Source organism: Gymnogyps californianus, chromosome 8 (genome assembly GCF_018139145.2).
Source record: "Gymnogyps californianus isolate 813 chromosome 8, ASM1813914v2, whole genome shotgun sequence".
Lineage (NCBI taxonomy): Eukaryota > Metazoa > Chordata > Aves > Accipitriformes > Cathartidae > Gymnogyps > Gymnogyps californianus.
The window spans coordinates 34,154,206-34,172,047 of record NC_059478.1 but is presented as its reverse complement, the minus strand read 5'-3'; the positions used below and the strand labels follow the sequence as shown (position 1 = coordinate 34,172,047).

Here is a 17,842-nt window from a genome sequence, read left to right as displayed (position 1 = left end):
TCAGAGTGGGAACAATAATTAATCAGTGCAATAGAGGAAGTCAGGCAATCGATGAACTTTCTATATTTAACCACTCCTGGAGAAATAACACCCAGGACGGTAACACACAGACACCCAGGAACCTGCACACCCTTCCGCACTGCAGTGCCCAACACGTGTTCTCACTAAGCGAATACTCTGTATGATACAAATGCGTACATTCTAATTTGAAACTTAAATAAGAACCTGTTAAACTGCTGTCCAATACGTTCAGCGAATGATGCACCTCACGAGTTGTCACCTACATTACATTATCCTCAGCTGCAGTACCATTCAAGGAATAAATTTATATATGAAATCAGAGACTTAGATGGGCGAGAAAACAAAGCATTACTTAAAGGTAATAGTCAGATACTGCACTCATGCAAGTGTCTATAGAAAGCAGTGCTGTGAGCACCAAAAACAATTGTCAGACTGACGCTGGCATCAGAAATCTCTGTCATCCTCATCTTCCTGTAGCTTCAGCCTATGTTACAATGCAGATGTACGTGCACCTCAGTCCTCTCAACACTGCAAAATAATGCGATTTGATTAAAAACACTAAGTCCTCATTGCTGTTGGACTCATTACGTGAAACACCGTTAGGAGAAGAATGTATCACAGGAAGTAGATACTGTGAGGAGACGGATCTCATTTATAGCACTGATGGCTGCTCCAGTAGAAATCTAATTTATTTTCTCTCTCACAACTTCCATATTCATTACACCCTTCCCCTTTTCACAGGCATTTAAGGCTCACAAATTTCGTGGTTCTCCTCTTACCTCTTCCACTTGCTCCTCTAGTGTCCGCTCTGGAGGCTCCACCTCATCCTCCCTTCCTGCATTTATGGAGGCTCTGTCTACAATTTCCTCTTTTTCCAGACTCAAAACACACCCAAACCAACCTCTCGCCCTCACTCTATTTAAGCATTTCCACCTGCTCCTTCACTCATTGGATGCTTCCTCCCCACCTCCAGCTCAGACCTACCCTTCCTCCAAAGCCCTCTCCCACAGTTACGTCCCGCTCCAGCGGCTGGTGACACCACCTCCTGCCTGTTACCAGGATGTGCAGACGTGGGAGCCACAACTGGCAAGGACCAAAAGCATGAAGAGAGCGCGCAAGGGAAGCGTTAAATCCTGCCGCTTCCTCCTCTACAATTTATGAAACTCAATAAAACCGCAGCTCCCAAAAGGTTGGATATTAATCCTTCCTCTCGCTACTGCAACTTCCTCTCACTAGGTCCTGATTTGGGGCCTGCCTCCACGTCGCCCTCTAAACCCAGGACAACACCTCTAGATTTACATCCAATTAAAACCCAAAAGCGCTCTCGCTCTTCTTCCAAAATCCCCCACCCCTCCTTTCCGCCCGGGCACAGCCCCGCCACAGCACCTGTTTGCATCGCCCCGAGCATCCCCGCTGCGCCGATGGTCCTGCGGCACAGGCAACCCACCGCCTGGCACCAGGCGCCCGCCGGCCCACCGCCGCTCGCCAACAGCCCTGCACAAGCGGAGAAAAGGGTAATTCTGCGCCAGCTACACCCGGCCCAGCCTGAGCAGGCTTAGGAAATTTCTACCCTAAAAATCGAGTGAGAAGCACGGGCTGCAGTGACACATGTCATAACATACTTCGTTCTACTGTAGGAGGTCAGCAAAGAAGCTTCTAAAATCAGGGGAGGTTTGTTCCCACTGGTTTTTAATCTTAAACAGCTGTAATAATGTTACAGGGGAGAGCAAAGGACAGGCTGCGCATTAGCTTGATAGGAGTTAAGACAGCCAAAATATTCAGCATATAAAAATAGAGCTCAGTATGAAAAGGGTTTTCAGAGCTTAACTGCCAGTTTCACTGCATTAAATTACTTTGGGGCCTTAAATACCCAACTAATAGTAAACACCGTTTTAACATTATTTGCATCCCTGTGCAACGGTATACAGATTGTTCCCAAGTTCGTATCATTGGTACAATTCTTGGAAAGAAAACCTGGCTCATCCTACGGTTAGATGGTGTATCACAGCGAGGTAACCACGTGTATTTTTATGAATTGCTTTTTTAAAGACAATACATGTTGAGGTGATCGTATTAGAATTTTTTTTAACACCAGAAACAGATTTAGCAATATAATCATACCGACTTAATTTGCATTAACCAGAGACTCCACCATTTACAGGATTATGCTCGTATCTTTTGAGGGGAAATACATACATGCGTATGCACGGCATAGGAAAAAAAGTGACTTCCTTGAATTCAGTACATCAATAATCTACCTTGTTAAGTGAAGTCATTTAAATCCACGTCTTCTTAGCATCAAGGACAAGAGACAGCTCAGTGTTTTCCCAGACAAAACGCAGCCCTAGGAGGCCGGCCAACACAATGATGTTTCAGAGGTGAGAGAATGAAGCCAGTTTAGAGAAGATAAAAGGCCATTTGGGTAGAGACCCCTGCTGATCCTATGAAAGTGTCTCCTTTTCAATTTGGGAGGCTTTTAAAACTGCATTTGCTACTGACCATACCTTCCCCTGAAAGCCGCTTGGGATCTGATTTCGCTTCCCCCCCCCCCGCCGAGGGAGGGTCCGTAGCCGATAGCCCTAACGCAGGTACCAGCACACCCTGCAAGTCCGACCAGTCCCTACACAGAACATCCCACTAAGATGCAGCCTTTAAGGCCGAGACGCAAAGAACTCCTCATCACCACCTTCACCCAAATCCCGAAACGCATTACAGCATCTGAATAAACTTGCCCAAACGCCCGCTCGGGCCGGGAAGCATTTCTTTACCCCGATCTGAGCGTTTTCGGGCAGGACTCGACTCATTACAGCTCCCTGCCAGCAGGCAGAGGGATGCTCGGGCGGGAGGCAGGTTAGCACCGAGCCACAAGCCCGACAGCCGCCCCGCAGCGCGGCGGGCTCAGCCCCAAGGCCGGGCTCCGACCCCTCTGCAAAAACCGGCCTTCGGGACTTCGGGGGGGTGCGGGGGATGGCGTTTTCTGCCCGTTTCTATTGTGTAAATTATAAATAAACCAGGAGTCCCTCCGTCCCCCGCCTCAGCCCGCCCCGCTCGCTCCCGCGGCGGAGCCGCCCGCCCGAGCCGGCCCGGGGCTGAGGGGAGCGGGGCCGGGGGAGCCGGGCGGCCCGCGCGAGGGGGAGGGAAAGTTCGCAAAGAAGAAAAGAACCGGGGCGGGGGGAAGAAAGAAAGGAAGGAATGAAGAAAGAAAGAAAGAAAGGGCAAAACAGGAATCGGGAAGAGCGTGTGGAGGAGGGAGGGAGGGAGGGAAGGAGGGAGGGAGGGAGGGAAAACCAGGCGAGGCGCGGGCCGGGCCGGGCCGTACCTGCATGGTGACGACCCCCAGCTCCTCGGTGGCGAGTTTCCTCATCTGGGTGGCCAGAACTTGCGCCTCGTCCAGGATGGAGAACTCCGCCTCAGCGGCGCCCAGCCCGCAGAGCAGCGCCAGGCAGAGGAGGCCGAGCGCTCCCCGACCTCGCGGGCGGCGGACCCGGGCGGTGGTGGTGGTGGTGGCGGCGGCGGCGGCCTCCTGCCGCCCGCCGCCCCGCGCCATGCTGCCGCGGCGGGAGAGCCGCGGGCACCGCCTCCGGCCAACTTCCCCCCCCACCCCCCCTCCCTCCCGCCCCCCCCCGCGACTCCCTCGCCGCCTTCCCCGGGCCCCGGGGGCCGGCTAGGGCTGCGGGGCGGCCGCCATGCAGGGGGACGGCGGCGGCGGCGGCGGCTCGGCGGGCGGCCGCTGCGCCCCGCGCTGCGCGCCCAGCTCCGGGGACACTGCGCGCCGCGGCCCCGCCGCTGACTGAGAGCGGCGGCTGCGGAGAGACGCAAACTGCGGAGCGGAGGAGGAGCGGGAGCGGCGGGGCCAGGATCGGAGTCGCCGCGGGGAAAGGGAGGCGTCTGGTGCCGCCGCGCTGCGGGCGGGGGCAGCGCGGGGCCGGGCCGGGCCGGGCCCCCCCCCCCCCCCCCGCCCCGCCCGCTGCCTGCGGGGGGGCCGCGCTGCCCCCGCCGACCCGGACCGGGGGGAGCGGGGCTGCTGCGGGGGGGAGCGGGGCCGGGGGGGGGGGGCACGGCACGGGCTGGAGATCCCGCCCGGGCTGCGGCAGTGGGAACCGCAAGTGTTTGTTTAACCGGCCGGAGCGCGGTCCTAAAAAGTCAGCGCACTTTCTTCTTCTTTTTTTTTCTTTTAACCTTTTTTTTTTCTTTAAAACTTTTTTACCCCCTTTTTATTTTTTAATCTTTCCTTTTCAATCGGAGTGCAACGTGCCTGTCTCCTCTCGCAACCATCCGCAGGCGGCACCGCGCAGCGCAGCCTCGTGTCAAGCAGTGAGGCTTGAGAAAATGTTTATCGTGCGACAGGGGTGGAAAATAAATAAATGAAAGGGACGCACGCAAAGCCTAACCCCCTCGGTGGCACACAAACGACAGCCGTCCTCCCGGGAAGAGCAGCGCGGAGAACATGACAAGCCGAGACCCCTGGAGAAACATCCCCTTTGGGTGATGAAGCGCTGGGGTAGGAACAAAGCCACGTTAGGGGCGATGCAGAGAAACCCCTTTCCATAACCTCTCCTCATAACCCTGTCGGCCCTGGAAGCGCCGTGCGGGCAAGTACACGCCAACCCCTGCACCCAGGGATACGTAGCAGCGTCTTTCTCAATCCCTCGTCTTCCTCACACCTTACACCGTCCCTCCTCATCATGCACCTCATTAGGAACACGCCGGAGGCCTTGCGTGCACGTTGGGTTGTATTAGGAAAACACAGACAGGGGAATAAAATTGGCCAAACGAAAGCAGGAGTCCTTTTATTTTGCACCCGGCAGTGGTTCCTGCCCAGCAATCAGCGAGCCCAAGAAGCCAAATACTAGGCACAGATGAAATACATACCCTCTAGATTTACTCTTTGTTAATTAACGCTTTATGTCAAAACCCTGCAAATGTATATAATTTTTAAATAAATCTGACCTGTAGTGACTAGATGGCTTTGATATCCACTTCACTAGTTAATTTTTTTAACAGTCCTACCAGAGTCACTCGTGTCCCATACCAGTAAATTCCACGAGTTAACAATTCATCCAAGAATTAATACAGCAACGTATTATTTTCTATAATCATATTCTATTTGCTTGAAATGTGGTTTCTATCCACTTTAATGGTTGATTTTTTGACTTCTCCCGGGCGCTGGGTGCCAGCAGCGATTCCCCGTCCGCTTTGTCGAGAGCGGGAGCTGGGTCAGACCCGAAACCCTTCTCCCATGGGAGAGGGCTGCGGCCGGGCAGCATCCGCTGGCATCTCTCAGGGTCAGGTTTTACCTGCCGCTGTTCTTGTAAGGGACGTCAGCAAAACTCTCTTTCATTTGGTTTTAATAAATGAAATTTAATTCTTATTATGCAAAAGCTGTATCAGTTTATCCTTGGCTTTTGTTCACTTAGGTGATTTATGGGTCTCACATAATATATTTTTTTCAGTTTTCCTGGGGAGGATTTCTGGTTTAGCAAAAGCAATCTAAACCAAAACGACACCTCTCAAAGCTGCCATAATCGGTATCTTGTATTTCCGTTGCTGAAGTAGCATTTGCTACCTGAAAGACAGGGAATTTTCTTTCCATCATGCTGAAGCTTTTGGTCTTCTGTTGGAATATTTTCCCTGGGCCCAAGAGAGAGAGAAGCAAAACTGAGCCAAATTCGCTGTTAGCACTAGTCATTTTCGTATTACATTTTATGGTTTTTTTATTAGATTCACTAGTGTAGGACGCAAAGGTTTTAAATTATAGTGAAAAGCCGAGTGGTTTTCAAATATCTTGGCTAAACTACCCATATTTTTTTATTTTATTTCTGTCCTTAGCTGCATGTTTGAAAAGAAAACTCCATCTCTGTAAACTTTGTTACATAAAAAATTATCAAATCAAGGTCACAGCTGGAGCTAAGTCAGTAGCTAGCTGCATTAGCAACACCACTGAATTTCCAGCTATCCAAGTCATCCAATTCATGCACCCGATCATGAAATCACAAGGTTAATGCTACAAAAAGTCTTTTTTTTTTTTTTTTTTTTTTTTTTTACAAACTAACCTCAGGAAATGAATAAGGCAATTGTCCTTCTGGTTCCAAAGCCCCGGGATCCTGCTCATGGCGAGGGAACCGACTGAACAGGTTTAACATTTTCCTGTACGATCTAAACTCATTTACTCTACAGCCCTCGAGGCAAACCCGGACTCCTCCTGGAGTTCCCATATGCTTCGTGCCTACACCGCTGCCTCCCCAGACGAGCTAGCCAGCTTCCAGCACAGCAGCAGTTAGCAACCCTTCCTTCCACCCTGCAGCCTCATTGCCTCCGGTATTTATGGAGGAGCTGGCCCGTGATGTGGAAAGCAGACCCGATGCAGAATTGCAACCAAGGTAACCACCAGTGGTGCCATTTCTAAATTAGTTGTACACGCGCACATTCACATATTTAAAGAAAAATAGGATACAACTCCCTCCAAAATGACGTAGGGGAAAAAAGAAGAGGATATCTAAAAAAACCCAAAAATTGAGATTGTATGATCTTTGGAGTCACAGGACATCAGTCAAAACTGCCAATTCAGACAACCTGATCTTTATCGCCCTCTCAAACCGGGCTGGTCTTTCACACGCTTAGATGGTCAGGCTGACGCAACTGTGGATTAAAGCTGTCTCCTCTTGCTTTAGAATAAGCCTTGGAGAAGAGGAGGATTGCCCTTGCCTGGTGCTGGAGGGTTGTGGCATCCCAGAAGTGGAGTGTATGCATGCTGCAGGCTGGAGAGGGAAAGGACCAGTAAGATGCAAAGAAGAGAAGAGATGAAGCCTCTGCTGTGCTAACAGCCTTCAGGCATAAATAATGCAGCCATTAAGATTTGCAAAAATGAGGTCACACTAGAAATATGTCCCTTTTTTTTTAAAGAGCAAGAAAAGAATGAATCTGGAGTTTAAGTGCTGGAGTATGGGAAGAAGAGGAACATACGTTAGATATAAATCCCAGCGCCATGGTGGGAGTAAACACGCTTTTGACAGCAGCATACGCAGATGCCGAATAGGTCAGTATATGGCAACGCTGGGAAACAGAACAAGTGAGATGTCTCCAGAATAGCTGGTACATGTGACAGCACCAAAGAAAAGCACTATTTCTGTAGCGTATGATTCAACATGGTTTATTAATTGCGTATATCCCTCTGTAGAGATCATGACATTATTGATACATCTTCTAAAGTTCCTTTACAGATAAATACTTCATTTATATTTTAAAAACTGTAACCTAAATGTATATACAGGTACAGATCCATATGAATACAGCGGTCTCTTTTGTGGTACCGCTAGGCTGCTGCGCTTGCTTCACTTTGTAGCAAGTCCCTGCACTCTCCTAGCAAATCAGGAGCACCATATGCTGAAAAAGCATGGTCTGAGCTTTGGAAAATCTCCTGGAAGTGGCACTTCTTTTATGATACTAATCTTCACGCCTGCAAGCAATACAATATATGCTCCAAAAAATTATAAGGTAGACAGAATTTATGTTTGGCAGCCTCGTACTTTCTGCCTGATCCTCTCTCCCAGTCCGTCGCCCTTTTGCTAACTGGTCACGTGCAAACTGTGCAGCCAGTAACCCCTGTAAAGGCAGTGTGATACGCAGTCACTCACCAAGAAAGGAACTGAGAAACTCTTTGTGGCTTTCATTTCTAACCTCAAAGCAAAGACTAAATTTAATCTTTTGGTATAAATCCAGATAAAAAATAGAGAAAATGGAAGTTTGCGTGAGGCTACTATTTTTGCTTTGCTGCAATTTTCCTCTTGTATCTCCCAATTTATGTGCTTTGTTTTTGCTTTCTCGTCTGACTCCTTTTCTATTTGCCTTCATTTTGATTGTGGTCATCAGTAAGCTGTACGTAGGCTAAGTCTGAAGGGCTTAATTTCCCCACGTTGATTTTCATGTTTAGTTTCCCATCCCTCTCATTATATCTTTAAATGTTTTCTCTGGAAGTTACATCTTCGTGTTAGTTTTGGCTACAGTTCTTGCTTTCTCAGTGAGTTTGATCTTTGCTCACTCTTGAGAGTTACATGTTGAACATACTGACATGTTAGGATTAAGCCAAGGGTAGCATCTCTTATTCTTTGATTTAGCATGGAATATTTCAAGTAGCAATTGATGAATGCATCTGGAAACTGCATCTCTAAACGTTGTTTCCTTGTACGCAGATGACAAACTGCGTTATACCTTGGAAATAACTGTTCCTTGAACATTCTTCATTCATTCCTGATTGGGAGAGCATTTATATAAACCTATTCTTAAGTCTGTACTCCTTGTATGTGCCCATTTTCACAAGTATCGCATGGTAGGGCCTATAAGACTCTCAACTCCAAGGTTTATCTCATAGTCAGTGCAACATCTGCCCACTTAATCAGTCATTCCCGTATAGATTACAACCAGTAATGAAAATGGAAAAAATGCCTTGGTCTCCTCCCTCCCCAGCCCGGGTCTGTAAGTGTGCCTATGAGAGCGTTCTTTCCATAGCACCATCATCACCAGATAATATTTTTAATGAAAGCCATCACGTGTGTGGTGTGGGATTTCAAAGTGAGCGTTGTGCCCAGCTGTACAGCTCGGCACTGAAAAAGCCTGATGCTAGCAGCATAGCTATATTACAGCATTATTGGTGCGGTCTCCTTTCAGGTCAGCTAATTTTATACTAAATTCTAAATAAATGATGATGTAAGAAAGAAAACAAACTCGTAGGCTTCAAACTATCATCATCCCAGGGCTGAAACTTTTAAGCAAGTGCTAAACAGGGGGAGAGGCAGAGGCATCCCTGCCATGGGGAAGAGACGGCCACAAGAAGGGGTGGGTTGGGCACTGGAAGCCGATGGAAGGGCCCGAGGATCTTGGTTTGCTGTTCCTGCTGGCCCCAGAGAGAGAAAATGGGAGACAAAGCCAGAAACTTGCCCCTGCAGAGCTTTCTGGTACTCTGGCATTTTCCTGTCCTTCGCTAGAAAGAGTTATTTGGGGTCCGGGCACAAGGGCACGTCAGCACACCTTGGTTCTCCTGAAACAAAACCACTGTGGGAGCATGATGTTACAACGGAAGTTCATGATATAGGAAAAATAATAGACACAATTTATCACAGTGTAGAAAAGAGTGATGACTAGACAGTGTAGGAAAGCTGCAGTCAAACAGTTCAGGATTAATATAACCATAAAAGCAGACGGCATGACTTTTTTTTTTAACCAGTTATCCAGTCCATGGCAATTTATAAGTCGTGACCTTTATATAATTACCTGTAAGAGAACCAGCCTGTTGGGATGTTAGTAGTTCACCAGCCACAGCAGACGTCAGAGTAGTCATCCTGTTCTTGCCGTACCACGCCTGAGCATTACCAAGGTTTCTGCTGTGCTTTTCCATACAGAATGATTCTGGGCAGCAGGCAGGTGTGCTGGAGCCTCTTCCAGAAATCACGGCCCTGTAGGCTCATCCTAGCTCTAGGCTGATGAGCCTTCCTTCCTCCAGCAACCTGATGCCTTGCCTCCTTTGCCTATATGGTACCTGGGATAACTTCATTTAGCAGCACGGCACCCAGTTCAGGGGGGAACTCCATTAAGGTGTGACACGGTTCGCTGGGTGGTATTCCTAGCCAATTGTGAACGAGAGGCAAACTACATTTGAAAGATGTTCAAGGAATTCCTTGAATATCCCTGGTTCTCTCCTGAACCAAGCCCATATGAATTATTAAGCATTTTTCATGCTTATGGATAAAAGGACATGCCCATGCTGTGAAACAAAGGATACGAATTTCTAATTCACGTTTCTTGAGCTCTTCGTTCTTCCATGGTTCTTCTCCTTCTGTGTTATATTTTAGCTACACACAGCTAATGGAAAGAGCAAACATGATCAGGAAGATACGATTTGTGAGATTATTGCTAAAATCAAAATATTGTGTTACTTGCACTTTTTCTGTAATTTTAGGATAATCTGAAAACTGTTTCTAAAAATAGCATCCGATGCCTTCTCTTTTTTTTTTTAAACTTGTGTTCAATTTCAATATCATCTTGCATCAGCGATACCCTGGATTGGAGTGAGTGCACATTTGCCTCAGCAGCAGACGCCAGATTAGACCCACAAGAACCTTCACAAGGCTAGAACAGCTGTTGACATCATGTATCTCGGGCGTCAAAGAGTACAGGATTGGACCGCTCATTCCATTCAGCATCACACTTTTTACCGATCACATGAAAAATATATACCTCTACCTTAGTTATGAGGATCACTGGCTTTTTACAGTATGCTTTCACCCTTGGAGCTGCCAGACTCTAGTGAAGACTCACTGATTATATGCAAGCCATAGTTTTTCAGAGACTTATAATTTGGCTAAATTTGGCTGGATTTTCATAGGTGTATCAAAGGGCCCACTCTTGGCCAGTGTGGCAAAACTTAAACAACCCCAGCTTTTCTCTTTTCTCAACAAAACAACTTTGTTTATAGTTTTCTATAACCTCATTCGCAGAAATAGCTGAACCCTTCAGCATGAATATCTTGGAGTCTAAAGCAAAAAATAGCTAGGAGCTTCCCAGCACAAACAGAAAAAAACCAAAACCTGAAAACCTGGATCTTATCGTTGAGAAATGGCACGCAGCCTCGGGAACAGGCACTGCTACCGGCAATATTTGTAATAATTCTGATACTCTAATCTCTTTATCTTCCTTCTGCATCTCTTCTTTTATCTTCATGTTGATGCCATGGAATTCATGGCACCAAAACTTTTTTTTTTCCTTTTCTTTTTCCTTTGGCTTCATTCTCAAAATTAAAATAGCCTTATTTTTATTGTTTGAAAAAAAGCAAAAGTTCTGGTGTACCTTCCATGCACTCCTGGACTCCCATCTTGTGACGAGGTGCAGTTATCCTCTCTCTTGGCTGGGGGACCATCTCTTGCCACAGGATTGAACACAAACGTAGCAGCGAGCACTTCGCAGTTGTTCCCTGACTTGCGATGAACCTGGCATGTAACCGGGGGTGCCAGTTTTTCAGTGATGTGAACAATGATTTTTAAGGGCCTAAGAGGATGATCTCCCATGGGGCCAAAAGAGTGTCACTTTGTCACAGCGGGATGAGTTGGATGGAAGTATTTGCAGTGGTGACAGGGAGAACGTGAGAGCCACCCGTCTCTCTCCTGCCTCTTGGGAAACATATATCTCAGCTGTCCCTGTCATGGGGATTCCTTGAGGTCCCTAATCTGAATCTCCTTCTAAATGCTGAGCAGACACTTTGAATGTGGTATTGCACTGCTATTAATAGCACCGTCACCAAGGGCCCGGCCGAATGCGAGGCAAGGCTTGTAGGGCAAAATAACAACTTCTGCTAGACATCCCGGTATGGTTTGTGGAGCACTTTGTAAACAGGCTGACAAGATCTTTGTCTCCAAGAACATGCTCTCTAATTAGGCAAAGGATGCAGTGTGCTCCTGGGCGCAGAGCAGTGTGCCCCGAGAGGCGCCTGCCATCCCCACGCGCGTGAAGTTTCAATCTCTCAACTCCAGCACGTAAACAAAGCTCGAGAAGAGTTGTAAGCGAGCGAGAGGAGAGCCGCGCAGTGAGAGCGTGCTGTCTGACAGGTTTCACCAGCCCGTCTGGATGAGGGATGCGGCCAGTCGTGGAGGAGGTCGCTGAGGAGCGTTTTTGTGATTCGGGATTGCGTGTTCAGCAGGACCCAGGTCTCTCTTTCTCCGTCTCCCGCGGTTCTGGGAAGCCCTTTCTGAAGTTACGGCAGGGTGGAGCTCCGCTCACCGCACCGGGTGATAGTCATCTCTGTGGTGCGTCATCACCTTCTCAGGAGACAGCCTGATGGTGTCCACCTCAGTCAACAGCTTTGTCTACTGGGTACATCACTCAGCAGCCAAGTTTCCAAGCCTGGGCACCATGTAAATGGACTTCTGCATTTTACATTCAAGAACCATCAATTAAAATATAATCCCAAGAACGAAGGCCAAAATCCAGGGGTCTTTCTTGCCTAATGAACACCCTCCTCAGTGCCTGGAGTCATACCCTCCCCGTCCTCCTCCTCTGCCCCAGCACATCTGGAATTCTTTAGCCTTTAGCAGCCGGGCTGCAACGGGATCCTCACCATAGCCTGTGCTCAAGGGAACACCTTGAGCTGGTTATGGTCTCTGAAATTAGGCAGTCAATAAGTGGAATTTTCTTTTATTACATTTTTAGAAATACCTAATGTGCACCTAAATAAATGCTTAAATGACACCATCTGCAGGTAGTTACGTTTTCAGTGTATCCAGCTCATTGGTTTGGAATTTGGCCGCTCATTAGGACCTACAGAACTAAAGGAAATGCGTATTCTAATAGCCGAAAAATACTGATTTGAATGTCGCTATCTTGCGAGATATGAATGAAAAGTTAGAATTTGCCTTCTTCTGGGGAATGCTATCAGAGTCAATCAGTGTCAGACTGTAAACAAGTACCAAAATTAAGAAAATCGATAGATCTGTCTTTTTTTTTTGTCATTATTTTGTCAGAGTACATTGCTATCTTTTGTTTTGTTACAGCTTTTACTACATTTTTATGATCTATCCCTTTTCTTTAAACCCTTCCAAAAAGTATCCCCTATAATCTCATCGCACCACTGTGGCTATATATGACATCTGCTTTTCTTAATAGAAATTATTCCTGCAAAATCTTAGACCTGTGTTGTCACTGCAAATTGCAGGTATCCTGTGGACAGGATTGTAAACTCTACAGAGTCAGGATCACATTTAAGCATAGTAATTAATTTTGCTGCCAGTAACAGTGAGAGAAATACAGGTCTGCCAATAGAAAGGTGCAATGGAATGCATCTGAATCAATACTTTTTGTAATTTTACAAGATTAAAAAAAAAAAAATCTTAGAGAGATTTTCCAGTTTGATGGAAAATAGCAGATAATGACATGCTCACTTTACCCTTAACATTTTTTGACTGATCAACCAAATAAGTATGCCTGAACTAAAAAAAATAAAGAAGCCATCGAAGAGAGCGGTTTTTAAGTCTGCATTCAGAATATAATTGTATATTCTAAACTACTTAGTCTACCTGTTAATTAAACAGCTCATTTATGGGCTAGTTAAATAACAGTCAAAACATGCACCTCTGGTATGAATCCAGAGGATCCAGTCACTTACTGCTGTTAAAAGATTTTTCCTGAAAAAACAGTAAATGTCACTCTCAACTTTGATGACAGATTATACCTACAGACACGCTCCTCCAAAATTTGACTTGTGATTAGATGAGGCGTTGTTTTAAGTACTGCAGCTAACGAAGAAGAGTGATCTCTGCGTATCTGATTAACATTTTGTGTTACTCCATGCCTCCACAGTTTTTTTTGGCTTACTCTTTGTCCATTGCTATTTCTTCTTTGTTACAGCAAGTACCACGAGAAAACTCCGATCCTGCCACTGTTTTACTATATGTAGAGTACACAGATAGACACTCATCTGAAATTTTCTTCTAACCTAAAGTTAGACACATACATAAGTCATTATAGGTTTGAAGCCTTAGTTATTTTATTAAAGATAGGCTTTTAAAAGAAAATATATAGGAATAGATTGAAATTGTGTACAATCTGTGAAGACTAAAACCTCAGACTAGAGATCATAAAACTCTGTAGTTGCTTTTTTCTTCTACTATTTGAGATTTGCTGAAGAAATCCTTTTGAAGGCTGAAACAGGTATTCTATTTTTTGAATGGAAAGCCAAGAGGGCAAGAAGTGAAATCTTCTCATCCACATCGCTTCTCTGGTGTTAGTGATGTAAAATTCTAGTTTCATGGGAACCAGAAGTGCTGGCTAGAATAAATTTTACAAACTGGGAAGAAAGAACATTTCTGTCTTTGAAGTTCAGTGATGTTCTGTTAAGCAACATGGAGCTGCAAATCAGATTTTCCTTTCCTAAATCCATTGCTCATTCTTTTAATTTGACTATTGACATCATAATCAGAATGCGATTTGGTAAATATTTCCAGATATTTCCAAGCTGCACAACACATATAGTCTAGACTTAATTAAAGAAACAAAGAGTGAAAAATCCCAGCTGGTTTTCTTTTTCTTCTTCCATCAACAGGATTACAATACTTATCGGTTTGGCTCTGCCTTCTGATTCTTATCACAGATTTCAGCTCCACCACCTAATGAACAGCTGAGATGTGGTTGAGAAACACACCTTTATTTTACAGTTATTCGTGCCCTTAATCATAAAGGTTAAATCTAACACATATGAAACAGCTCGTTAGGGGATTGCATTTAAATGTCACAGGGCATTATTTGCAGTCCTTCTCAGGAGTGAAGACAAAAGCAGGGTCAGAGAGTAGACAAGAACGATAACAACATATTAGAAGGTTCATTTAGTAGATTGGCTGGTGACAGCAAATGCAATACATAATGTAATCATAGCTTGACTTTGCTTATAATTTCTGCCTACGCTGGCAGATTTTGGAAGTGCGGTCAAGAGAGCACGTTCACTCTGGAGGTGTTTGAAGGCCCTGGAGGACATCTTATTCAAGAAGAAGATGGGAGTTCACCATTAAAGACCAAAAACCTAGTAAAAATACAAAGGCCTTCCATGGTGTTAAGGAGAAACCCAAACATTTGTAATGAATCCTTTGTTAGTATGGACTGAACTCGTCTGAAGTTTTTCCATGTCTTCACTGCAGCAGGAGGAAGTTCAAAGGAATGTGGTACAACGATAGCTATGTACTAATGAGATCACAACTCCACAGGAAATATTACAGTGATTTGGCTAACGTGTATGGGCACCGTTAGCCCTCCGGGCAAGGAACCCGTATATATATATATAGGCTCAGCGTGGCCAGCAATCGGCAGAGCATCCTCTTTAATGCAAGTGGCAAGACTCCGTATTTTGCAGTCCAGAGGGTCCATTTTGTAGAGCGTTGCCACCGTGGATGTTGAGTTGCCTTATGGCACCCATGAAGTCTAGATCGATTGTGGGTTTGTCTTAATCCCTGCTTGAAAACCTACCTTATTTCATGCTGTGAGTGTCCGATGAATGCTAAATAACGCGGTGTTCTCCATGCGTTGATGGAGAGGATCTTTACCCTAATCAAAATGAAACGTCTAACGCATGCGATTGCTTTCGTATGAGTCATTACAGAGTGGGCACTTCCCAGGTGCCTACCTCTACCTACTAACAAATTAATAGGAAATGAATGATACTGCATTGTGAAAATTGGTGGGGACTTTCCGCAAAGCCTCTTGCAAATTTATTGCTAATGATTCATCAAAGATAGAGGAATACTTATCCTTTATAAAATGCTCCTGATACCCTTGTCAGTTAATTATCCGCTCAACAACACTGCACAGCCACTGTATATATTCTGCAGAATATGTTCGTACCCGACAGTCTTATTGGAAAAGACTGTATATTTAAAATGAGAGAAAAGTAGAATAATCCATTCGTCATACTGGATATATATAGCTTGCTGGACTCAAGTGATTGCAAGGAGTCTGCATTCTTTTGATCATCTTATCACCAATGGCCCTTTAAAATATGATAGACATGTGCAGCCATACCTCCTGCTGTTATAAACAAGGCAGAGACAAATGGCTTGCAAAGAAAATGGCCTTTTTTAACAGCAGCAATGAAAAGCTCTCCCAGCAGACCCTTTAGCTGCTTTCCAGTATGAATGACAAATTAAGATGGGGCAATGGATACAACAGCCTCAGATACATCAGAGCAAAGCCACAGATAACAGTCCATCTTTCAGCTGGCACTTGTTTGGGTCTGAGTCTATAAAGGCATTAATTCTTTCACTTCTCTTATATATTATTTAGCAATTAAGCAAATTTAAATTGCATTTCTTTTGTAGGAAGAGTATCTGTTAAAATAGAACATTGAGTCAAAGCTGCTCAGATAGCAACATTAAAATGTTTTCCTTAACTACAAACAGATCCAAATTATCCCAGGTTAAAAAGGCACTTCTGTGGAAGAAAATTTTAGCTTGTGCAAGGTAAGTATATTTTTAATAATTATACCAGAAAAGAACAGTTTAAATGTATCTTCACCTAGTGTAACTAGGTCCGTATTTAGGATTTGCCACAGTGATATCAAATTTATTTTAAATTGTCCAAATTATGCCAGTGCAAACTCATTAATATTCATACATATCAAGAGTCAAACCGGGTTCTTCTTCCTTGCACATCATTAATCTCAAAAAACCCCTCACAAGCCCGTGGACCGGATTAACTACTCAAAGGTACCTTTGCACTCACTTTGAAATTATAGTAAATTACCCCATATTATGATTTGCTTGAATTAGTTTTGACTTATTAGTCAAATTAGTTTGAACTTATCAGTGGAGCAGTTTCTCTCCTTTTTTGTTGGAGATGTTAGAATAATTTGCTTACTTTTCATTTCTTTTTTGGATTGCCATGGAAAATAAATTTAAAACAAATAACAGAAAACAGAAGTGTTGCAAATCCAGCATAATCTGTTACATTAAGTGACCATGGTTATATGGGACCATTGCCTGGCAATTGGAGGTGCTGAGAAATGACACTAAGATGGAACCGTCAGTACCTCAAATACTCTTCGTCAGCAGGAGTAGCTTTGATTTATTCCTACATGCAGGCTGTCCTTAGCTTTACCTCAAAAGATTAAAGTATGCAGAGATTACATTGGAAATGTTGAAAACGTACATAGAAACACTAAAAAAGGTCTTCACAATTTTTTTCCTAGCCATTGAAGATGAGAAATAACAAATTGGAGCAAATACAGAAAATAATTTTTGGTCTAAAGTAGACGGCGTTGGGAGACAGAGGTGTACCTACGCAATTAAACGCTGTCCTGACTTGCTAAGCAGAAACAATTTAGAAATTTAAAATGTACTTTTTGGCACATGCAGCTGTACTCAACTGCAGGAGTCAACCTGGAAGAGAGGTTGGGTGTACATGCAAACAGCCGATTCACTTAAAAGGGATGCTTAACAAAAGTATGTACCAAAAGGTATATTAAAGTGATGGTCTCAGTCCAGCCCTCCTGGGCGGCTGCAGAGGTTTAGGGGATGGGAATTTGTCCCCCTGATGTCGAAGAGACACTTTATGTAACTGGGATGACAGACAACAGGATATCACATCCGTCTGGTTTTGCTTTTAATGTTGAAATAAGAGTTTGTAGAAGGAATAGACACAACAGGGCAGGTGGAAACATGCCAGCCTGGGTCAAGGAGGATATTGTGTCTGAAGAAGGAAAGAATGTGATGCAATATATAGTTTGGCAAGAAGCGCAGAAATTGTTTGGATTGAAATAAAAGATAAAAAGACCAAAGAAGGAAGATAGGAAACTATTGTAGCCCATCTGGAACAAATAAAAAAGCAGCCTGGAATACTGATGCAGATAAAGACCCCATGGAAAAGCCTCGTGTTGGCAAACTCCTGCTACCTGGGATGCGGCGAGGAGAGCCGGGATGCTGCATGATGCAGGATGGGAGCAGGCGCAGGGCTCTCTCACCTGCTGGGTTTCAGTTATTTCGCTTTTTTAAAAGCTTTTTGCCCTGCAGCCAACATTTCTCCTGCTTTATGCAGCTCTAGAGGCCATCAGTCCAGAGGACATCGGGCTGCACGCCTCCTCCTCGCCTCGCAGGTGCCTGCCACAGCCACCTCACCATGAGGTGAACTTAAATCACTGGGGGGAAAAAGTGATTTAAATCCTGATCAGTTCTCCAAGGTGGTTCAAAGGAGATGGAAAAGGGAAAGAGGAGCCAGGGATGGAGGCGGTGGGACCACCTTTCTGACGGGGGCTGAGGATGATGCTCATTTAAACTGACTAAAAATACAACGTGAGCGA

The 17,842-nt window shown here is 45.1% G+C and overlaps 1 protein-coding gene across 2 annotated transcripts in view; it reads right to left on the bottom strand.

Annotated features, from left to right (window-relative positions):
• Positions 1–3,568, bottom strand: part of CACHD1 (cache domain containing 1) — a 111,180-nt gene extending 107,612 nt beyond the window's left edge. The window contains exon 1 of one of the 2 annotated variants that reach the window (XM_050900546.1): positions 3,341–3,568. In XM_050900546.1, the coding sequence (XP_050756503.1) occupies positions 3,341–3,568 (228 nt within the window). The remainder of the gene's footprint in view (positions 1–3,340) is intronic. The other variant, XM_050900547.1, reaches the window with a different exon arrangement.
• Between the last annotated feature and the right edge of the window lie 14,274 nt (positions 3,569–17,842).